This window comes from Scyliorhinus torazame, chromosome 1 (assembly GCF_047496885.1).
Source record: "Scyliorhinus torazame isolate Kashiwa2021f chromosome 1, sScyTor2.1, whole genome shotgun sequence".
Taxonomy (NCBI): Eukaryota; Metazoa; Chordata; class Chondrichthyes; order Carcharhiniformes; family Scyliorhinidae; genus Scyliorhinus; species Scyliorhinus torazame.
The window spans coordinates 81,982,806-82,007,247 of NC_092707.1; the positions used below are offsets into that span (position 1 = coordinate 81,982,806).

The 24,442-nt window shown below is 48.2% G+C and overlaps 1 protein-coding gene across 2 annotated transcripts in view; it reads left to right on the plus strand.

Annotated features, from left to right (window-relative positions):
• Positions 1–24,442, plus strand: part of znrf3 (zinc and ring finger 3) — a 332,702-nt gene that overhangs the window by 293,820 nt on the left and 14,440 nt on the right. Inside the window, exons 5-7 of one of the 2 annotated variants that reach the window (XM_072497116.1) lie at positions 11,210–11,317; positions 15,462–15,629; positions 17,765–17,867. In XM_072497116.1, the coding sequence (XP_072353217.1) occupies positions 11,210–11,317; positions 15,462–15,629; positions 17,765–17,867 (379 nt within the window). Of the gene's footprint in view, positions 1–11,206; positions 11,318–15,461; positions 15,630–17,764; positions 17,868–24,442 lie in introns of both variants that reach the window. The other variant, XM_072497106.1, reaches the window with a different exon arrangement.

Consider the following 24,442-nt stretch of genomic DNA (forward strand, 5'->3'; position numbering starts at 1 on the left):
AAGGGCCGAATGGCCTCCTCCTGCTCCTATTTTCCAAGTTTGTTTCTGTGTATCAGGGAAACTAGTTTTAAATTGAAACAAATTCCATGTGAAATTGGACCGAAAAGAATTAAAAGTATACAACATGACCGACCGTTAGCGGTTCTCATATATATCGAGACTGTCCCAGCTTGGCTATGTTTAGCGTTATTATGTGTCATTTTAACCAACTTCCATTTAATAGCCCGACAGGTTTTGTATCTATCAATGTGTCCCAAAAGTTAAACAACTGGAAGATGAAGCAGTATATTCACAAAGAAAGGATAATTGCAGCTTTTCATCTTAGTCTTTGGAGAATAGAAATTAAACATTCATCAGAGTGAAAACTACAAACACATCCCATTTAAATCTGGAAGCAAAGTGTTTGTATTATGGATAGCCAATTTTGGAATGATGGAGCCTATGGCAACAGTCCAAATGTATTAAATTCTGTGCCACTGCACAAGAGTGAAGGTTAGGAATAAAACTGAATAAGGCTGTGTTAAGGGTTGGGAGAGATATTGGGCTCCATTTTCCATGCCCCCGCCGATTGTGTCAGTCAAAAAAGGCGGGTTTTCAGGAGCCTTCCAAAATGGGCCCGACGCTACGAAAATACTGTGGGACAGGAAAAGCAAAATTCACTTCAGGCTCAGTGACCGATGTTAGTGGACAAGTGTGCAGGGTCGCAACCTGAGCTGTTCCTTACCTGTGAAATGGCCATATGGAAATGTCATGGGGGTCAGGAGGGCACAGCAAATGCAAAATTCTAGCAAAAAGAAACCATGGGCGGGCGGGGCTCGGCCGGAGAATCCCCGCGACCGGGGCGAATTACGCCACGCCACCCTGACGCCGGGACGTGATTCTCCGCAGAGCGGGGAATCGATGCCATTGGCGCCGGCATGATCGGCGCGGCGCCAGAGTGGCCCCCCCTGCCGATTCTCGGCCCGGGATGGGCCGAGCGGCCGTCGCACAAATCCTGAGTCCCCCCGGTGCCGTTCTAACTTGCTCTCAGCCGGCGGGACCTCGGCGTGGAAGGGTCCGGGGGCGGGCTGTGGGGGGTGAGGGGGGGGATCAACCCCGGGGGGGGGCCTCCATTGTAGCCTGGCCCGCAATCGGGGCCCACCGATTGGTGGGCCGTCTCTCGGGCTGGGGGCCTCCTTTCTTCCACGCCGGCCCCTTTAGCCCTATGCCATGTTGCGTTGGGGCCGGCGCAGAGAAGGGAGCCACTGCGCATGCGCGCGTTGGCGCCGGTGACACTGCGCATGCACGGACCCCAGTTAACGGCGGGATCAGCAGCTGGAGCGGCATGGGCCACTCCAGTGCTGTGCTGGCCCCCTGGAGGGGCCAGAATTGCTGATCCTGAGGCCGTGTTGACGCCTTCGAGATACGCGACAGTGTTTCCGATGGCGTCAACCCTCAGCCTCAGGATCAGTAATTCCACCCCATGTTTTTTGCCATTCCTGACCCCGTTCCAGCCTCCACATGGGGAGGTGAAAATCTGGCCCAATGTTTCAGGTCTGTCTGTGACCTTGCTATCATCGGGTGTGCCGCAATTTACTGAGCAGAGACCGAATGTCAACTGCCTAACACTGCCTTCTACCTCCTCATTTGGAAAGTTTGGATTCACCGACTCCCCGCTGGGTCGGAGAAGCGCTGGTGGGCTGCGTGAACCCCGCCGGCTGCCGAATTCTCTGGCGCCGGACTTTTGGCGGGGGCGGGAATCACGCCGCGCCGGTCGGGGGCCGTTGGCAGCGGCCCCCCGACGATTCATTAGCCCATGATGGGCCGAGTGGCCACCCGTTTTCGGCCGGTCCTGCCGGCGTAAATCACAACAGGTCCTTACCGGCGGGACCTGGCTTCACGGGTAGCCTGCAGAGTCCTCGGGGGTGGCCGGGGAGGATCTGGCCCCAGGGGGGTGAACCCACCGTGGCCTGGCCCGTGATCAGAGCCCACCGATCCGCGGGCGGGCCTGTGCCGTGGGGGCACTCTTTCCCTCCGCAACGGCCACTGTCAACCTCCGCCATGGCCGGTGCGGAGAAGAACCCCCCTGCGCATGCGCTGGGATGACGCCAGCACACGCTGGCGCTCCCCGCATTCGCCAACTCGCTCCGGCTGGCGGAGGCCCTTCGGTGCCAGTTGGCGTGCCGCCAAGCCCTTCCACGCCGGCTTACGCGGTGCCAAACACTCCGCCACCGGCCTAGCCCCTGAAGGTGCAGAGGATTCCGCACCTTCGGGGCAGCTTGACGCCGGAGTGGTTCACGCCACTCCTCGGCGCCGGAGTGGCCCGTCCCGCCGGTTCGCAGAGAATCCCGCCGCTCCGCTGCTATACATTCAGCTCTTTTTCTCCTGTCCGCTGCACTGTTTTGTTAAAGGTAAAATGGCTGAACAAAATGGAATGGCCAAGAAAGCCCAGCCGCACTTGTCACTGCCAATACCTTCTCTGTTTAAACGCTGCAACAGTCCAGTGACAAACCATCTGAACCTACTTAGCAGCCACAGTCAAAGCCCATCTTCTTCTGGACTCGAGACAGTTTAAGGCCATGCTTGTTAACCAGATTAGAAAAAGAAATAAATTTAGAGTACCCACTTCTTTTTTCTCCAATTAAGGGACAATTTAGCATTGCCAATTCACCTACCCTGCACATCTTTTTGAGTTGTGGGGGTGACACCCATGCAGGCACGGGGAGAATATGCAACCTCCATATGGACAGTGACCCAGAACCGGGATCGAACCTGGGTCCTCGCCGCCATGAGGCAGTGGTGCTAACCACTGTGCCGCTCATTAGCAAGATTGAAAAGAGTGGGCTACTTCCAAGTTCCACGCACTGCACAGACGGGTTGCCGGGATGTCTGTTGCGAATAGAACTGGAACGACACAAAGACTCACTGTCAGGGATCATACATCTTGCAGCGAGCCACGCATCAACAATTCTGGATCAGCCATAAAAGGCTCATAGTTATTGTCAGTTGATTATCCAGTAGCACACCCTCCAAAAAATGTTGTTGCTTCAAACTCCCTTGTTAATCACCAATGGCTAGATCAGGACTGCTGGAATCTCTCTTGCCTCCGATCCTTTCACCGATGTTGCCTTCCGTTCTTCCCCCCCCCCCCCCCCCCCCCCCCCCCGCCCGGTCCCAGCCTCTGAACTTGTTTAAAACTTGACACCTCTCTTAATTTTCTCTAGTTCTAATGAAAGGTCATCACATTGAAAAGTTCACTCTGTTACACTTTCCACATAAGCTGACTGACTTGTTGTACATTTTCATACTTCTAATTCCTATTTCCAGGATCCCTTGCATTATGTTTTTGTGTCTGCTGGAATATGCACGGGGTGTGGAACGTCTGCGACCGCCCCATTGGCACCCAGTGTCGTCTCTATATGCCACCCTCCCAAATTCACAAAGCACCCATTGTTTTATGCAGTGTTCGGAGCTGCACCTTTGTCCCTGTGAAACGCCTTGGGGCAGTTCGCTATGTCAAAGATAGTACACAAATGAAAATTGTTTGCTCATAAAAAATATACCATAAAGCCCTACCTCCACCTCGAGTGAAAATGCCAGGCTTTTCTAATAACTTGACTACGACATTCCTGACAGAATAAGAAGCAGTCATTTTTCAAACCTGGCCCATCTCCACACATAGTAGCCACCACCAATGCACCCCCCCCCCCCCCCCCCCCCCGCACCCCGACCACCAGCACTGCCGGCCCACGATTGCTCGTAGAGATGGATCAGTTGCTACAGTGAACCACATACGTCAGTCTGCTCCCCCAAAGGAAAAAACATATCCCACCCGCGACCTGCGGACATTTGTCACAACCAAACCTGACCCTGTCCTCCCCCAATTAAGTCACGAGACCACCTCCAGCGAGGGTCACTGGATAGCGATCAGCAGCAGGAACCTAGCATCCTTAGCCAAAGGGATACCGAACTCAGTTGTAGCAACCCCACAGAGCGATCAGCTAACTCAGCACAGACCAGAGATTGAACCCAGGGACCATGATTTAGTTTAAGTGAACTTCAAAGGAAATCCATTGGGCTTCGGACGCTTATGCATAATATCATATTTAACATTCCTATGGAGGCTTGGGCACAGATTAATCGACAGCTGGTATTTATAAAACTCTGCAAGCCAGCTGAAAGGCAATTAGTTGAAAATCATATTACCAGAGGTTCTCTTATCTCTCAATTATCTACAAACACTTTGGACACCACACAGCATTAGCTTTTCTTGTGTTTCTGATGACATGGTCTTTCTGCGGCAACTATAAAGAAAACACAAGGTGAGTGATCAGATAGAGAGCAGCTCCGATGCAAATGAGGCTGCAGTGTCTGGATGTATCAAACATAGATCTGATGAACAGCCAGTTCACTGTAAGGGAGGGGGTCAGTGGTCTGCCAGGAAACAATTAAAGGTTGGAAATAAAAACAGAAAATGCTGAAAAAACTCGGCAGGTCTGGCAGCATCTGTGGAGAGAAAAATAGAGTTAACGTTTTGAGTCCAACATGATTCTTCTTCAGACAGAGCTAAAGAAGAAGGACACGAAAAGGGTTTTATGCTGTTGAAAAAGGGGAAAGGTGGTAGGTGGGGCAAAAAAGACGGTCGCGGTTAAGAAGGCAGGAGAGATAATGACAAAAATGACATGAAACCAGAAAACGGGTTTGGTAATGATAGTATAGCTTTGGTCCTTTTCTGACTGATCACCCATTTCAGTTGCCATTTGGGGACATTTTCTCAATTCTTTCATGAGATGTGGGGAAAGGCCAGCGTTTCTTACTGAGTCTCAATCGCTCTTGAACTTTGGCCCTTGGCCTTTTGAGAAGGCAGTTAAGAGTCATCACATCGCTGTGGTCTAGAGCAGTGTTCTTCAAACCTTTGATGTGGAGATGCCGGCGTTGGACTGGGGTGAGCACAATACGAAGTCTTACAACACCAGGTTAAAGTCCAACAGGTTTGTTTCGATGTCACTAGCTATCAGAGCGCTGCTCCTTCCTCAGGTGAAACCTTTGTTCTGGGGACCCATTTTTACCAACCGGCCGACCTTCGCGACCCACGCCGGCCGACCTTCGCGACCCACGCCGGCCGACCTTCGTGACCCACGCCGGCCGACCTGCGTGACCCACCATTTTCTCTTATCTTGTTTGCTGCTGACAAAATGGAGGAAATGGTTTTGGGTCCCTTTGGCCCTCGTACACGCTCCTCCAGTGGAACCTGTTGGATGAACGTGAAGCCTTCTGGTGTCGGAAAGTATGGAGTCTCCATCTGTTCAAAGTTCTGCATTTTTTCCTGTAAAATTTTATCAAATAAATCACCCCCCCCGATCTTGTAACAAAAAAAATTAATGAATAAAATAAAAATTAAATGAATAAAATAAATGAATAAAACCCCCATGAACTTGTAAAACAAAAGCTGCGACTATTTAAATAAATAAGCAGCCGCACTGCGCATGCGTGCCCGATCATCGGCGTGCATGCACATAGTTTTGCGCATGCGCACCGATGATCTGGCATGCATGCACAGCGCGGCTGCATTTTTTTTACATGTTCGCCGCCATTTTGAAGGCCGCTTGCAGCCGGCGTTATTAACAGCCGGCTACTGCGTGATCGAGAACGCCACGACGGACAGCTCCGCGACCCTCCCGACCCACCCGCGGGTCACGGCCCCGAGTTTGACAATGCCTGGTCTAGAGTCACATCTAGCCCAGGTGAGGGCTGCAGATTTCCTTGCTAAAGATCTTTAGCGAGCTGGATGGTTCTTTACTACACTTGATAGTTTAATGCTCACCATCATGGCAGTAGTTTTAAATTCCAGATGTATTCAGTAAATTTAAATTTCACCAGCTGCCTTGGTGGGATTTTGATCCATGTCCCCTGGCCCATTAGCCTGGGTTTCAGGATTATTAGCGCAGTTACAATTATCATTACCCACCATCTCCCCCAACACAGCTAGCTAGCTTACCAATTGGTGTCAAAATCTTGTTGCTTGTCTGTTGACCACATTTAGATGAAAATGGTCATTTAGATGAAAATGGTCTTTAACTATTCTTCAGGCATAACCTGGCAGAAATGAGATGGTCACATTGAATTTGACCAAATAGTGAGTTTTCCAAATCTCCTAGAATGATTTATTTATGTGACGATGGCTTTTAGACCATTCAGGAGGCCCTTTTAAGACAACAACTTTGGCCACATTAACTCTGCAGACTCTCCACCTTACAGATTGATGCCCCAGCTGGGAAAACAATCCTGCAGATTAGTCCCGCAACAACTTGCTTTACAGAACCATTATCAGCCAATATCCCAGATTCCTTTGCAGTGATTATGGCAAGACAAATATGAGGACAAACTGTATCCCTGGGAATCCTACACATTGAGAGCTCACATATGTTCAGAGTCAGTTAAAACAAAGTGTTGCTAATTTCCATCTTATATACTGTTCAACCACTCCGCACCCACACCCACAAATGATAAATCAGCACTCCCCTATATTGAGCATTACTTGGAGGGCATACAATGTACACAGTGACTCTAACCAAACTAGTTGAGTCCTGGAAAACACAGCTGCCAGACTGGGACTGCATCAGATGGTGAGCGAACCAGAACAAGGAATGAAGTACTTGACCACCTCTTCATCACCTTACCTGTCAAAATATGTCTGTCCACAATAGCATAGGTAGAAATAGACCTTGTAAAGACAAATTTGTCTCCCCACCACGAACATATTTTCCATTATGTAGTGTGACACTATCACCCTATTAAGTAGGGCAGACAAAGGATACATCAAGCGACCCAAGACTGGGCATCCTTGAGGCGCTGTGGGTCATTAGCAGCAGCAGCATTGTATCCCGCCACATTTACAAGGCAATTTACAGGAGTGTGATGGAAAATGCACTACTTGATTAGATAGATGCAGCCAGAACAGCATTCAAGAAACTCAACAGATACTGAATGAATAATTTGTTAAATGAACAGCCCCATATCCACTGCCTCCAGTATCGGCTTGACAACAACTTGCATTGATATACTGCCTTCAACATTGTAAAACGCCTGGCTGCAACATGTATGATGATCAAGATGAACTGAATTCAGTCAGGGCATTTGGTTTCTACCATCAAGAACAAAAATATTATGGGAACTTTCCCATCTGGTCACACACCATCCTTCCTTGGACATATATCCCATCATCATGACAGTTGGAACAACATTATGGAAGGTGCTATCACCACAAGGGCAGCAATGGTTCAAGGAGAATGCTCACAACCACCTTCTCAAGACATTCCAGGATGGGCAATAAATTTCGCCTTTTCAGCATTACCCACATCCCAAGAAAGAAAACAAAAGACTCCATTGTGTGAATAGCTGAGAGTGGATGTTGCTAATTTTTCAGTCATTTCTCAGTTCTCCATGCAATGTGTGCAACTATCTGGCCTTTGATCATTATTCTCCTCTGCTGGTCCCTGTTGATTTCAGTTATGCTCTAATTACAGACCCCTATTGTTGTAGTGCCGACTTCGCCTTTCTGGTCGGTCTTTTACCTCAGCTGTATCTGCATTGTGCTTTTCAGAGACAAATCAAGATCAGAAATAAGACCAGAACTGGCACTGGTCGCCTCAGAAATGAGAACACAAAGTAGCATTTGTTTGAAAAGCAATTGCTCCAATATTGACCACACAAGTTGCACAAGCTTACCAACTTTCCACAGTTGGCCCACAGATGGAGTTGTCATGTTCATTCCACCATGACTGAAGAATAATAATTTCGTCAAAGGTTTTGCAAACACTTGATAGCCTCCCATCACCCTTCCCCTGCCGCCGCCACCCGCCTTCCCCTACCCCCAACCAATCCCCCACCATGATGCAAAAATGAACAAACCCCAAGTGGGATTGGAAGAAATTTGCTTCTTCCAGTACCAAAGCTTGGAAGCTGCCTGGCATAAACGTCCAGCAAAGTCAGTTTTCATCTACGTTGACCAGCTCCCTTTTATGGAAAGCTGGATAATCAACTAGTTGACAATGGGCGCTGAAGATTATCACAGCAAATACATACACAGATGATTAAATGTACTACTGATGGGCCCACGCTGCTGCCACTATGGGAATGGCATCTGTGGAATGTGACTCGTTATGGCTGAGAAATGTAGGCTGCGGCATTATATTGATATCCTGCAGTTTAGCGGGATTAGTTTTGGGATTTGAGGGAAATCAATACATCTCTTTTTCATTCTCATGAGGGGATTACAGAAAAAGTTAATGAAAAAATTTGGCAATTAATTTTCCATTCATTTATAATCAACGGTGTAAATTATATCATAACATATAATTAGACCAAAACGCCATAAACAACCTATGTCCTGTCACTTTTCTTACCATGAACAAGAAAAGGCCTACAGCTTTTATTCATGGAGGAGGCACCACTTTAGTTAGATATAGTCAATCTGACAAATTGGGCAAAATACAGTTGTGTGTTCCATTATGAACAGGAATTGCCATTATTTGAATGAAATCTGTTGCCTTTATCGTCTAGCCACCCGAGTTGAAGGACGCTGCACTGTGACAAAGAGTTTCAGAAAATAAAATGTGGAAGACTGCTGCACTGATATCACTGAAGTATCCTGTGCCTTTGACCTAAATTTTTGTTCCTTTTGCTGATAGTCAAAAAAAAAACCTCCTCGATGATGTCTCCAGTCCTCCAGGAACCAACTAAACAGAAGTGTAACTGAAAAATTAATTTGACACTTTGCCTGCCAAAGCTTTTTGCGAAATTAAAATCCATAGGGGCTGACATAAATGATGAGTTCATGACAAGAGAATGCCTTTGAAATATGCTTCTCAGTATGATGAATAACGCTGGCTGAGGCTTCACTGTGTGGATAGGCCTCCACCTGCTGGCCAATGTAATTCTACATCATTCTCTTCTGTTAAATAGTTCAATGTTGTTAAGCATTTGTGTGGCTAGATTTTTTAAAAATACTTGCTTCTATATATGGCCACTTTTACTCTTCAAAGCTGCACCGAACGTACTTTATTAATTATCTTTTCTATTTATAACTCAAGACTGGAGTTTTCTTGTTTGTTTGAATAGGTTGAAGGCCAACTAGTGACCACTGCACTGATTGATCCTTTCAACGGTGCATTCTTATGATGCAATGCTTGTTTCATTGAGCGGCCCACCCTAGAAAATATTTTTTTGTTGCTTTTCTCCCCATTGAATGGGCTGACTTGAATGTTATCATCTCGCCATAATATGATACGGCAGAAAAAAATACGGCCCATATGTGTGCCTCCTAGATTCTTGCTTGGTCCCCATCACCGTTAACTTTCACCTTAAAGGGCGGCACGGTAGCACAGTGGTTATCACTGTTGCTTCACAGCTCCGGGGTCCCAGGTTCGATTCCCGGCTTGGGTCACTGTCGGTGCGGAGTCTGCACGTTCTCCCTGTGTCTGCGTGGGTTTCCTCCGGGTGCTCCGGTTTCCTCCCACAAGTCCCGAAAGATGTGCTGTTAGGTAATTTGGACATTCTGAATTCTCCCTCTGTGTACCCGAACAGGCGCCGGAATGTGGTGTTGCAGTGTTAATGTAAGCCTACTTGTGACAATAAAGATTATTGTATAAAAAACTTTCCTCTTTTTCTTTCAATCTAATTTCGATCTAATTTCCTTTTAATAAGAGTTTGCAGGCTCCATGTCAGTAGAGGATTTTGGCATCCGTTGCCCAATCTCCAGAGTATTGTCCATGTGATGGGAGTGATGCTTGACCAGGCTTTCCAGCTACAAAAAAGGGTGTGTGGAGCGCAACAGATTAGCCTGGTTCCACACAACCCAAAGATAAGCAAGGTAGGTGGATTGAACACGCTAAATTGCCCCCTAATTTGAAAAAACGAATTGGGTACTCTAAATTTATTTTTTTTAAATTATTAATGAGTCTAGGATTGTAGTCATTAAAAAAAATCAAGTAATTGGATTTAAATTCCCCCAGCTGATGTAACAGGATTTGAATGAATGATTAATCTGGGATGCTAGCCCAGTAACATTACCATTATGTGACCGGCCTCTTGAGGGGGCACAAGAGCCTTAGCTGGTTTTGTTCCCCTTAATAATACATTAGCAGTGGTGACCAATGGTCAGATTTGCAACATTCCTGGTCTGTTGGTTCAGTTCCATATTGGGCCGTGCATTCACTAACAGCCAGAAAGGCAGTCAGCATTGGAATATTGCTCTCTGCACGATGAAATCCCATCATTGAGCACCACACATCCATTCAGAAATCATTTGTGGGAGTCATTCATTAAAGGACTAAGTGAATGATGGACCATTTTCGAAAGGTAATTCTGTTGTTTCTGTGTTGAGAAGGGAGCCAAAAGTGGCTGTATCTAGAAATTCCATATATACATATGCAAAAAAATCAATGCAGACGTTTGCCGCTCCCTGAGAAATGATAAGAATGCAGGGGGTAATTTTCAACTTCACTGCCTATCATCGGTGACTTAACATGTTATATTCTCTTTGTTATTACATGAAATTAGGGATTTCCAGGACTCTAAGAATTCCTTTGGATCATATTCCATAACTATTCTCACCCTGAAATATTAACGGTTTCTCTCTCCAATGACGCTGCTAAGTATTTCTAATATTTTCTGTTCTTATTTCAGATTTCCAGCCTCTGCAGTATTTTGCTTTTGTAAAGTAAAGTCACTGTAGCCCAGATGAACATAGGTCACTTGTCCCTTTGAGGGGGAGAGCTAACTGGTGGTGAGGGTCACTACACCTCAGGCGAGGGGCAAAACAGAGAAGGTGGTGCCTTCATGAATAGCCTCAGCTGGAACATGAAATGAACCTGCACAGTTGACGTCACTCCGCATCACAAACCAGCCTTCCAGCCAACTGCGCTAACTGTATTGGGGAACCTAATAGTTATATTGTCTGTGCACTGACCATGACTGGGCAGCAACTAGTGATGGGAGAGGGAATCAGCAACTTCACAACACAGAAAGCATATTAGCACAGCATTAAGGACTTGCGTGACAGCAAAGGTGAAGCGTTTTGGACAATGCTCACTATTTGTTTTGTGCCACACCATTTATGACAATTTCTGTGGCTGAAACTGCTTACTTTTACAATATTATAGTTCTGTCAACAATCCGTGTAATTAACAGCAGTGATTAAAATTTTTCTTCCCTTCTGCCTCACCAGCAGCCCACGGAATACTTTGACATGGGGATCTTCTTGGCTTTCTTTGTGGTGGTGTCTCTCGTCTGTCTGGTTCTACTCATTAAGATCAAACTCAAACAACGCAGGAGTCAGGTAAGAGACAAACTTTTTTAATGCACTAATTCGGCTCAATCAGAACAGATTATAATGACTTTGGAAACTCCCAAACCTGGATAATCACAACTTCTGCAATGTAGCATAAACTCAAGCTTAGAAAGTTGCAAATGATCAGGCAGTTTTGATTGAACCACTTTATAAAGAAGGTAAATATACTTAACATGGCGGTAAAATTGGATAGTGTCAATAAGTTCAAGCATGGATCTGGACAGATATTTGGAGGATAAAGGGATTGAGGGAATTGCGATTTGGAGGAGTACATGTGGGAGGTGTACCTTTGACTTTGGGCATTAATGTAAAACAGATGAGGTTAGAATAGCTCAGAATAGACATTCTGCATGTCTCCTCAAATTTATTTCTATTAACTACAACAGAAGTGAACATCAGGAGAGACATATTACAGGCAGCTGATCCATTTTGCCCAATTTATGCTATTGTCCCCGACCCCCATGTTTTTCTCTGAACTTTGGTACTGGCAGCCATTTGATTGCTAATTTAATAGATTTGAGAATTGCTTTGGGCACAGACATTAAAATTGCTGAAATATTCATGGGCTAAAACCGTAACACAACACCAAGAGTAAAAACCTATCGTTAACCATCCAAAGAAACACATACAATTGTAGTTGTTGGTCTTGACCTTAGAAAGAATCCTTACCTCCTTCCTTCATAAATGCAATAACTGATTCAAAGTTTAGCTTTACTGGGGTAAATATGTCTGTTTGCCTGCAGTGTCAAAAAGAGTGATGCAAAGGGCCTGAGGGGAATCTTGCATCACCATTACATAAGTAAGCATGTAATTCACACACATGCATGATACATTATACGTTTCTTCGCTGTTTTGTATATGTTTGCAGTGCGTCTATTATGGCAGCTATGCATCTCTATAAAGCAGTGTTTTTCAAACTCTTTTTCCCCGGGACCCACTTTGCCAGCCAACCAACCTTCGCGACACACACCGGCTGGCTTTCGAGACCCATGCCGGCTGACCGTTGCAACCCAAGCAACGCTCGCTTACCTTTAATGTGCAAGGGGAGCGTGCTTGGCCCCCATGATCTCACGCCAATCAGGTTCACAGAAGGAGAGGGCAAAGCGCATACAGGGTGCAGAGTTCAGCCAGTTCCTTTGTGCCGTCTTCATCTTTGTGAGAACGGAAAACCCAACCTCACACATGCAGGTCATTGTGAAGGGGAATAGCAACAAAATGCTTGTTTTACTCAGCACTGAATACTCGTGGGAGATGCTACCCCAGAATGCTGACAGCCTCGTGGAATTTTGGTGTGTGTAGTGTGCTGTCACAGGTCATGTGCAGCAGCTTAGTCTTTTCATTGGAGTCAGCTTTAAGTTAGTAACTGACTCTGGGGTCTCAATCTCAAAATAAATGTTTCACCCAACTTCAAAACATGAAATGTCTCCTCTCATTTTTGCCTGCATCCTTATTTGCATAGGCACAATTTACTAAACCATACTTCAAGAAATCATCTTTATACTGCTTTATTCCTGAGTTAAGTTTATTCTTTGTAGGTTATTTACCAGAGGCCCGGGAGCTCTGTACATAGCTAACATTAGCACTGCTCTGTCCTGCCATGGACTCTCTTGAGCAGCACTCTCCAGCAGATTCAGATGTGAGATCCTGGCCAGTAGGTACACTGCGTATTTGTGTTCCTGGACATCTCTTCCTTGTAACAATACAATCCATCTTCACAGTGCTCATGACTTTCTTACTAGCAGCTAGAAAATTGAAGAAGCTCTCCACTGTGATTTTGTACCAAAGGCAGGTATATACAGGATGCTTGACGTCAAGTGTACGTGCAGGGTGCGTGACCTGCTCACTGCTGTCACTTCTGGCCAAAAGACTGCACACAGCTTCATTTTGTTCTCATTTAAAAGGTGTCAGCGGCCACCATTCTCAATTTAATGTTGGTAGCAGCCATTGGGCGCATCTCACACAATTGTGACCACTATGGGAACACTGCGACCGATCGCTCCACGATCCTCCCGACACTCGCCCCTGACCCACCAGTGGGTTGCGACCCATACTTTGTAAAACCCTGCGATAAAGTGAGCTGACAGCTCACTTCAATTCTGAGAACAAATGCTTCACTTTATGAAGTTGGACACAGAACATTTCACTGCAGGGATTCGAACTGGAGAAAACAAACCTTTTAAGAAAGAACAGGGGCGGGATTCTCTGTTTCCCGATGCCGATTTCGTAATCAGCGATCTGGCGGAGAATCCCTTTTTAATGGTGAAATCGGGGGCGGTGCCTATTTTCATAGGCCCCGCCCCCTCCAAAACAGCATCATCGAGGAGCACGCCTCAGGACGTCACCTGAAGGCCCTTCCCCCGATGCTCCACCCCGTTGGGCCGAGTTCCAAACCATGCGGTTGACTGATGATCTCAGCAGTCGGGAACCCGGCGTGGCGGCTGCGGACTGTGTGCACCACCGCCAACAGTCAGGCTGGAGCCGTGCTGCTGTCCGGGGGGTCTGGTGGGGGGTGGTCCGGGGTAGCGAGGGGGTGTCCAGGAGGGCAATGTCTGGCAGATCGGGTCCACGCACGACCGGCACCATGTTGTATGGCGTGATCACTGCAGGTCTTCACTGTGCGCATGCGCGGCCACGGACCAGGCAATTCTCCAGGCGTTTATATCGGGCAGGCCGTTTGTTTTACGTGGCATGGCTGCTAGCCCCTCACCGGTCGGAGGATCGGCTGGGACCGCACCGATCTTTCACACGTAAAATACCACGGATTCTCCGGACATAGCCCCTAAATCGGAGAATCCAGCCCTAGGTTTACGATTCTGTTGCAAGTAGTAGATTTAAATTTATTTTCTCCAAGTCAAATCGTTACAGTGAGATTTTCTGTGTCCTGGAAATAAGGCCATTCGAGGCTAAAGCATGTTTGCCACTATGGAGCTGTTGTTGCTCCCTGACTTTAGGCAGGGGAGTGTAGAGCTGCCGCAGTTAACCTTGCTGTCCCTGGCTTGGGAGTAGTGGAAACAACTACTAATTGGTATTCAGTGGGGGTCAGTTAGCTCAGTTGGCTGGACAGCTGGCTCGTAATGTGGAGAGATGCCAAAAGTGTAGGTTCGATTCCCAGACCGGCTGAGGTAATTCTCAAACTTCCCCTCGCCTGAGGTGTGGTGACCCTCAGGTTAAATCATCACCAGTCAACTCTCACAGGGGGAGAGCAGCCTATGGTCCTCTGGGATTGTGGCAACATTTATATTTATGGTATTCCGTGACTCGTCTACCCCTGCCACTGCTGGAAGTGTGGAAATGTACATGTGTGGACATCGGGTAGTGAGCAGTGTGAACACTGGTGTTACGTATATCGATAGCTAAAAGCACTTTAACATCTGTGATTATGGCTGACACAAGATTAAGGGCACTTAATAGTCATCTTTTATTGTCACAAGTAGGCTTACATTAACACTGTAATGAAGTTATTGTGAAAAGCCCCTAGTCGCCACATTCCGGCATCTGTTCGGGTACACAGAGAGAGAATTCAGAATGTCCAAATTACCTAACAGCACTTCTTTTAGGACCTGTGGGAGGAAACTGGAGCACCCGTAGGAAACCCACGCAGACATGGGGAGAATGTGCAGATTCCACACAGTGACCCAAGCTGGGAATTGAACCTGGGACCCTGGAGCTGTGAAGCAACAGTGCTACCCACTATGCTACCGTGCTGCCCTTGGGCAAGGTAACCTTGCATCTCTGGTCCCTCTAGATTGTGCCCCAGCAAGGGTGCAGTTGGTGGAATACCTGATGCATGAAAGACTAGTTATAAACACGTGCTGTGGTTAAATATCTATTAGTGCAAAAACTAAATGCCGCCTGACAGCAAATTATTGTCAACAAAGATCAGCAGCTTTGTTTAAAATGGCAAATGAAGGGTTAAGGCCTTTGACAGCACCAGAGTTGAATGGGAAGAAAAGGTGATGCAGATGAGGTAATAATGTTAAGAGCTCGGGTTTTCAAAGTCTCTAGATTGGAGGAGCATTCGGAAAATCCAAGGATGAAGAAGTTCTGCTCTATTTTGAGCTTATGGCATAGGAAATATCTGCAACAAAGCTTGGCTGGTGTAATTCATTCAAATGTTTCTATCTTGCTACAGAGCTCTATGAATAGAATGGCAATCCAAGCCCTCGAGAAGATGGAGACAAGAAAATTCAAATCAAAAGGCAAAGTTCCTCGAGAAGGCAGCTGTGGTGCTTCAGACACGATTAGTAGCAGCTCCACCTCAGACTGTGCTATCTGCTTGGAGAGATACGTTGATGGAGAGGTGGAGAAACATTTTCTTATTTAAAACTGTTTTTGTTTGATTCAGACAGTTTGAGAAATGCTGGCTTCATTACATTTGGTGTTATCACGCTGTGCTCCCTTGGGATTCAGGGGTCTGTATATGTTCATGGGCCCAGGATGCCACATTCACAGAGGCACTGCCATCAGATGTCCAACAACAATATTTTAGTCCTGAGCACATGGTGAGATCTGAGAAACAAGTTTGATGGCGGCTCCTGTACCTGTGTAAAATGGTGTGATTATTCCAAACTTCTGGGAACCACAAGACAGGAGCTTGATTAGCATCAGGATCTTTCAAAGGAAAAATTGTGTGGACTTTTTTTATGATCAAAATGTAGCAACTATGGAAGTTCTTCATTTTCAGTTAGTTTGCCAGAAAATTTTAGAATCTAAAGAGGGCCCAAGTTTTTTTTCATATATAGAAAATAATTTTATTAACTGTTCATGTGAATCAAGGTCCAGTATCAATTGTGCCAAGCTTTTCCTGCTATTTATCTGATGTGAGTGTGAGTCCCAAGGAACAATGGCAATATTGCATTGCGTTTATGTATTGATTGCTGTTGATGGTACGCTTGGACTTCATGCCATGACTTTGAAAGTCGTATAATTTGACAATCAATATTCTGTCCTCAGTTGCTACACATGCTCACAAGTCAGTGCAGCTTGTGCGGCAGGTTTTCCATCTTGGGTCAGAGGTCAATGTTAGGCATATAGCCATACCAATCGGGGAATGATCATGTGACGGGGCTTCAGCAGTACTATGGGTTGGAAGAACAAAACGAGATGAATAGAACAAATTATAGAAATCAAAGAGGACCAGGTGAGGGTCCCCAGCTATTTTTCTTTCACGGCATACAGCCGTGGGAAATGCATTCACTGAAACCTCTGAACTCAAAATGAAACCTTCGGCTTGCAAATTTTAAACAAAGAGTAAACAAGGGACAGAAACACATGGAGGGGAGGACATCCAGCGTGGGTGTGCAGCTAAGATCATTTGCATGCGAGCTATGGTCTGTGACCTAGAAAGTCAGCTGTACAAGAGGTTTATCAGCTATTGAGTAGTGTGAGCTGCTTGCTATATCTTCTCATTGTGGAAAGGGGCGGTGGCGGAAGGAACAGAATTTGTTATCTTTTGTGTCAACTTTTGTTTGTCTGGATGGGAGGATTGAAGTCGGCCAGGATGCAATTCTAACTTCCTCCATTCTTTGGGCACTTATCAGTTCCATTTCCTTGCCCTGAAACATAATTTGATTTGATCCTGGAAAATTTCCTTTTTTAAGAATTATTTAGCGGTGACATTTTTTACTCCAGATTTCCAGGAAGCCAAAAAATGTATTCCATTCGTATTTCTCCACAAGTACTTTCTCAAGTCATGAATGTGATAAGAAGCACTTTAGTATTGTACTTCCAGTTATCGTTCTTAAATTCCATGATCATAAGACCAGAAACTGGAGCAGAAGTAGGCCATTTGGCCCATCAAGTCTGCTCTGCCATTTAATGAGATCATATCTGATCTGATAATCCTCAACTCCATTTATCCTCACAACGCTTGATTCCCTTACTGATTCAGAATCTGTCTCTCTCAGCCTTGAACATACTTAACCACCCAGCCTCTACAGACCTCAGCTGGAAAGAATTTCACAGATTCTCCACCCACTGAGAGATGAAATGCCTTCTCATCCCGGTCCGAAATGGGCGACCCCTTACTCTGAGATTACGTCCCCTGGTCCTAGACTCTCCCACAAGAGGAAACATCCTCTCAGCATCTACCCTGTCAAGACCTGTGAGAACCATGTTTGTCTCAATTTGGTCATCCCTCATTCTCCTAACTCCAATGAGTACAGGCCCAACCTACTCCATCTCCCCTCATAAGAAAATCCCCCCATACCTGGGATCAACCTCATGAACTTTCTCTCGACTGCCTCCAATGCCAGTATATCTTTCCTTAGTTAAGGGGACCAAAGGTGTTCACAGTTTCCTAATTGTGGTCACTGCATGGACAGAGGTTCCCATCTTTCTTAATTGGTCAAACGTTGGCACTTGTTAGCACTTTGAATTTTATGTTTTAAAACATCTCCTGGCCTCTTTTGTAAATGACGACATTCTTGTTGGCAGGAACTGCGAGTGATCCCGTGCACACACCGGTTCCACAAGAAGTGTGTGGATCCCTGGCTTCTCCAGCATCATACCTGTCCACACTGCAGACATAATATCATCGGTAAGTCCCTCCTCATTAAAACCTAGCCGAACTTCATGGGCAGTTCCAATCGGGTCGGGGCTTGACTGTCTCGCAATTCGAGCCTTGAATTTCTAACAATAAAATAAAGAAAACAAGAGGTCAAAAACTGACAGGAGGGGAAACCCGGCAACAGTGAGAAGGGCCGGGATTCTCCCCTACCCGGCGGGAGGGAGTGGCATGAATCACTCCGGTGTCGGGCCGCCCCAAAGGTGCGGATTTCTCCACTCCTTTAGGGGCCAAGCCCTCACCTTGAGGGGCTAGGCCCGCGCTAGAGTGGTTGGTGCGCCGCCGGCCGGCGGGAAAGGCCTTTGGCGCTATGCTAGTCGGGGCCGAAGGGACTCCGCCGGCCGGCGGAAGTCCGCACATGCGCGGGAGCTGACGTCATCCCCGCGCATGCGCGGGGGGGGGGGGGTCACTTCTGCATTGGCCATCACGGAGGCTATGGCCGAGGCGGAAGGAAAAGAGTGCCCTCACGGCACAGGCCCGCCCGCGGATCGGTGGGCCCAATCGCGGGCCAGGCCACCGTGGGGGCACCCCCGGGGCCAGATCACCCCGGAGCCTGCCCGCGCCGCTAGTCCCGCCGGTAAGGTAGGTGGTTTGATTCACGCCGGCGGGACTTGCATGGCAGCAGCGGGACTTCGACACATCACGGGCCGGAGAATTGGTGGGGGATGGGGCCCGCCGACTGGCGCGGCCGATTCCCGCCCCTGCCGAATTTTCGGTGCCGGAGAATTCGGCGGCCGGCGGGGGCGGGATTCACGCCAACCCCCGGCATTTCTCCGACCAGGCGGGGGGTTGAGAATCCCCCCCTTGGTCTGTCTACGAAGAACCTCCTTCCTCTGACCTTGGCAGGAATTTTGGGGCGAGGAACAAGGTACACTTTAGGTTCAATGATCTGGTAGGCATTTGCAGTTCCGAGGGTGTGCTCAGCAAGGTAGACAGACTGGAAAATGCGGCTTTGTGTGGTAGAGTCGGTTTAGGAGGGTGGATGTTGTTTGGTAACCATGCAGCATCCCACCTTTGGGGATGCAGAATTGACGGGAGAACCTCAGGCTGGCACACCTAGTCTGACCAGACAGAACAGTGACCAAGGATCTGGCTCGGAGTTAATAGACCCGAGGACACTCCCAGACTAGAATTTACACTGGTGACCTTGTTTGGAGCGGATGAAGGCTCCACACCTCACACGTCATCAAGAACTCTCGACAATGGGCAGTGACCCAGCATTTCAAACGGTGGGATTTTCCAACCTCGCCCACCCATGGGATCTTCTGGTCCTGCCACAAGTCAATGGGCTAACTGGGCCACCGAATCACCCATAGCTGGTCCCACCACAGCGGAGCCAGAAAATCCCGGTCAATGTGTGACCCTTCAGCTCTAGTTAAAGTGAAAGGGCAACAGAGCAGAGGAGCACCTGAATATTTAACACCATGCATTTGAAATGCTTCAGGCAAAATCATCTTTGCACACACCGAAAAAGAAGACCAGAAAGTACATTGTTAGAATGCTACTGGTTAACCACAGACAGGCAGGAAATACCTCTCCTGTTAAAAGTCCTCATTCAACTAAATGCCGTACACATCATCTATTTTAAAACAAAGTAACAGTACAGCCTAATAACTGGTGATTCAGCAGAATTAACATGTCTGCTTTATTCACTTGTACGCATGAGACCGGGATTAGGCCACAATTGGGGAACCTTTTTAGTGCCACATCCGAATGCTATCCCTGATCCTTCACTGTTTCCGACATGCCAGCTTTCCATTCTCTGGTACCTATCCTTCAACACAGTAGACACAAACGTATCACAATATTTAATTTGTTCCAAATGACAAAAGGAGAATTTGCGCTGGGCCTGACTCGGCCAGTTCATAAACTTCCAAGAACCTCACTGAAATTCAATCAGTGACAAATGTGATCAATAAATTGGAATTATTTTGACCAGTTTTCCAGAGAAAGGTTTTGAGAAAAGAGCGAAAGTGTGGGGTTGGACTTTCATCCATGAGGTGGGTAGCGGAAGGCGGGAAAATTTGCGGTCTGCCCGCCTCGGAGAAAGTGCCCACAAGGACATGGGGCGTCATTCGCCGACCCCCCGCCGGGTCGGAGAATGGCCGTTGGCCGCCGTGTATCCCGCCCACGCCCCCACCGAAGTCTCCGGTACCGGAGATTGGGCGGGGGCGGGAATCGGGCCACGCTGGTTGGCGGGACCCCCCGCACAATTCTCCAGCCCGGATGGGCCGAAGTCCCGCCCAGATATTGCCTGTCCCGCCGGCGTAAATCAAAGCTGGTATTTACCGGTGGGACCAGGCGGCGTGGGCGGGCTCCGGGGTCCTGGGGCGCGGAGCGATCTGACCCCGGGGGGTGCCCCCACGGTGGCCTGGCCCACGATCGGGGCCCACCGATCCGCGGGCGGGCCTGTGCCGTGGGGGCACTCTTTCCCTTCCGCCTCCGCCACGGCCTCCACCATGGCGGAGGCGGAAGAGACTCTCCCCACTGCGCATGCGCGGGAAACTGTCGGCGGCCGCTGACGCTCCCGCGCATGCGCCGCATTTCCGCGCCAGCTGGCGGGGCAACAAACACCATTTCCGCCAGCTGGCGGGGCGGAAATCCCTCCGCGCCGGCCTAGCCCCTCAATGTTGGGGCTCGGCCCCCAAAGATGCGGAGCATTCCGCACCTTTGGGCCGGCGCGATGCCCGTCTGATTGGCGCCATTTTTGGCGCCAATCGGCGGACATCGCGCCGTTGGGGGAGAATTTCGCCCATGATTTTCATTGTGAGCGCACGGTGGATGCAGGCTGGAGTTGGACCAGCTGACCTGGGAAAAAGTTTGGAGGCAGCCACAGGGACTAGCAGATGCGGAGGTGGGCTGAGGAAAAAGTTATCAATGAAGGACTTTTTTAAAGCTTTGTTTACACATCCTACTGACAGTATTGGGTATAATGATTCTATTTTGCTCTAGCATGACGGGCCATAGGGGTTGTTATGGGACCATAGCTTGGTATCCCAATTAAAGGAAAAGATAGGTCCCCAGCCCTCACACCATCATCCAACCCCCCCTCCCCTCACCACCACCACCACACCAAGCTATGCCCCCAAACATCCCTATGACCTCTTGTGCCCTCATGCCAAACTGTTGGACATCCATACCCATTGACCCACTGTACAATATATAAATCCAATTAACCCTATAGCGAAAATAGGATGTTAAAGAAACTTTTCAAAAGTCATTTATAATTTTTATTATTGTCACAAGTTGGCTGACATTAACACCGCAATTAAGTTACTGTGAAATATTGATAACTTCCAATTTTCTGGAACAAAAACTTATTTTTACTGCAGCCAAATAAAAGTGTTGGTCATCCTGGCTATTTAAACTATCACGAGTTGAAACTGCTAGCACTTGACATCTCTTCCACCTCTAAATAAACATAATGAAAGTCATAGCGGAGATTGGAGAGCCAGAGTTATAATTAAGCAACGCTTTCTGTAGAACTCAGGTGCTTCAAAACGCGAATGGATTTCTGGTATCTTAGCCAGTCCTCCATTTTGTACTCTTCGGTGAGAGTCCAGGGGCGAAATGCTCCCCCAACGGCGCGATGTCCGCCGACTGGCGCCCAAATCAACACCAATCAGACGGGCATCGCGCCGCCCCAAAGGTGCTCTTTGGCGGCCTAGCCCCAACATTGAGGGGCTAGGCCGGCACCGGAGGGATTTCCGCCCCGCCAGCTGGCGGAAATGGCGTTTGTTGCCCCGCCAGCTGGCGCGGAAATGCGGCGCATGCGCGGGAGCGTCAGCGGCCGCTGAAAGTTTCCCGCGCATGCGCAGTGGGGAGAGTCACTTCTGCCTCCGCCATGGTGGAGGCCGTGGCGGAGGCGGAAGGGAAAGAGTGCCCCCACGGCACAGGCCCGCCCGCGGATCGGTGGGCCCCGATCGCGGGCCAGGCCACCGTGGGTGCACCCCCCGGGGTCAGATCGCCCCGCGCCCCCCCCAGGACCCCGGAGCCCGCCCACGCCGCCTGGTCCCGCCGGTAAATACCAGGTTTAATTTACGCCGGCGGGAGAGGCAATTTCTGGGCGGGACTTCGGCCCATCCGGGCCGGAGAATTGAGCGGGGGGTCCCGCCAACCGGCGCGGCCCGATTCCCGCCCCCGCCCAATCTCCGGTACCGGAGACTTCGGCGGGGGCGGGATTCACGGCGGCCAACGGCCATTCTCCTACCCGGCGGGGAGTCGGAGAATGACGCCCCAGATATCCAATAGAGCTCCAAAACACAAGAATCCAGAAAGAAAAACATTGTTTTATTGACAACCATGGTCCTCTGATCTCTTCTATCAATTTCGCAAAGTTTATTTACACAGGTTAAAGAGGTTTCAAGTGCTTGCAGTTTCTACTTTTGATAATTCAAATTGATCTACATGATTGACACTTTTATTTCATAGAATCATAGAATTTACAGTGCAGAAGGAGGCCATTCAACCCATCAAGTCTGTACTGGCCCTTGGAAAGAGCACCCTGCCCAGGCCCACACCTCCACCCTATCCCTGTAACCCAGTAACCCCACCCAACCTTTTTGGACACTAAGGGCAATTTAGCATGTCCAATCCACCTAATGTGCACATCTTTGGCCAATGGGAGGAAACTGGAGCACCCGGAGGAAACCCACGCAGGCACAGGGAGAAAGTGCAGACTCTGCACAGACAGTGACCCAAGCCGGGAATCAAATCTGGGACCATGGACCTGTGAAACAACTGTGCTAACCACTGTGCTACCGTAGCTGAAGGAAAAAGGAGGAGACATAGCGGGGTATTTGGGGAAAGGGGCACATCTCAGCATGGGAGGCCCCAATGCTGGAGGCATGAGGAGAACTTATTGAACTTTCTAAAGGTCTCCTTGTGCAGACTTTGGTGCATGACACCTCTGAGGAACAGTGAACCATATTATTTTGTAAACCTAGCTAGACTCCATGATAATTGTGGGGGACTAGGACATGCCTATCATTGCAATGCAGCTGGTCAGTTGGGAGTGCAAGGTGCAGACACACGACATGAACCAGCCCGCACCCTTAAAGGGCACTCCCAAAAATTAGAATCCCCAGGTGTGAGATCGGTAAGCTGCCATTTTAAAGGGCTCTCAAGTCATCCCAACTCAGTGAAAATCGAGCCAATAAAGCACTCGGACAAATAAGGAATTTATGCTGCTGGTATATTTCCCAACAACCAATTCAGTTGTTTACCTCAGCAATCATCCGATGTCTCAGGCTCATTGTTTTGCAAAGTTTCGGTTCATTATAGATCATGAAAGTTACATATCAAATAGCCGAGACTAGGGCTGGGATTGTCCGATCCGCCCCCGTGAATGGTTTTCCCGCAACAAATAAGGCCCAGCATTGGCTGATCTTGACAAAGATACTGGGCGGGAGAGACCCCCCCCCCCCCTTCCGCCAATGTCTACAGCATTTTGCTTGGCTCACTCATGCTGTGGCTGTGGACCACACTGTGGGGGGGGGGGGGATTGTCTGCTGTGAGATCCGCCATTGGGAGGGGGCCAGGAAATCCCACCCTTGAGCTCCATATGAGCAGTCAGGTCTATAAAGGGCCGTGATGTCAGATTTTAATGCTGAGATTTGCCCATACAAGCTTTGGCCAACTTCAGAAGGCAAATGGAGCAAAATACTTAGAAGTTACTTTGCTTTATTTCATTAAGATGACTCAACCATGTGGGGAAGTGCAGCGTATTTACTATTTCTTCTCATCACACGAGGTCAAATCTGTTTGTATCTGTGCATTCGCTCACTGTGAATTGAAGTCAGCTCAACATTATTATGGCTGGGGTTTACTGCGCCCCCCCACACCCGTCATAGGTGTTTAGGCAGTGCAGGCAGCTCACCATTGGCCGCAGGCAAGACCTTCCTGTCCTGCCGAAGCCAAAGCACCACTTCTGTTGCTTGTTGGCAGTGCCGTCAGGGAACCCGCTGCAGGGGGCGGGGGGTGGGTGGCAGTTGGCGGTTTTCTTCGGCGGACTGCAAAGTCCCACCCGCGTGAAGAGCCAGAAAAAATCCAGGCCTGTGCTTTTAGTTTCACCAAGGTCTCTTTAAAGAGACTGAAGAAGCATTTTGTGAACGCCAATAAGGTCTATTTCAGATCACAAGGAATTGCTATTGCTAAACCTGAGTTACACAGTCATATAGTTAGGTATTGGGTAATAATAAAGCCCCCCCAAAGCAAGAACTTCGGTGAAGTTTATTTTGGGCAGTAGTGCATTGCTGGTGAATATGGAAAGCCGCTTTTTTTACACCTTGCCCGACTTCCATGTCCGCTGGATTGTTGTCACTGTTGTAATGTTGTGAAACACGGCAGGCTATTTACATTGACAAGGCCCTGCAAAACTTAGGAAATCAGAAGCACAAAGGGACTTGGGAGTCCTTGTTCAAGATTCTCTTAAGGTTAACGTGCAGGTGCAGTCGGCAGTTAGGAAGGCAAATGCAGTGTTAGCATTCATGTCGAGAGGGTTAGAATACAAGAGCAGGGATGTATTTCTGAAGCTGTATAGGGCTCTG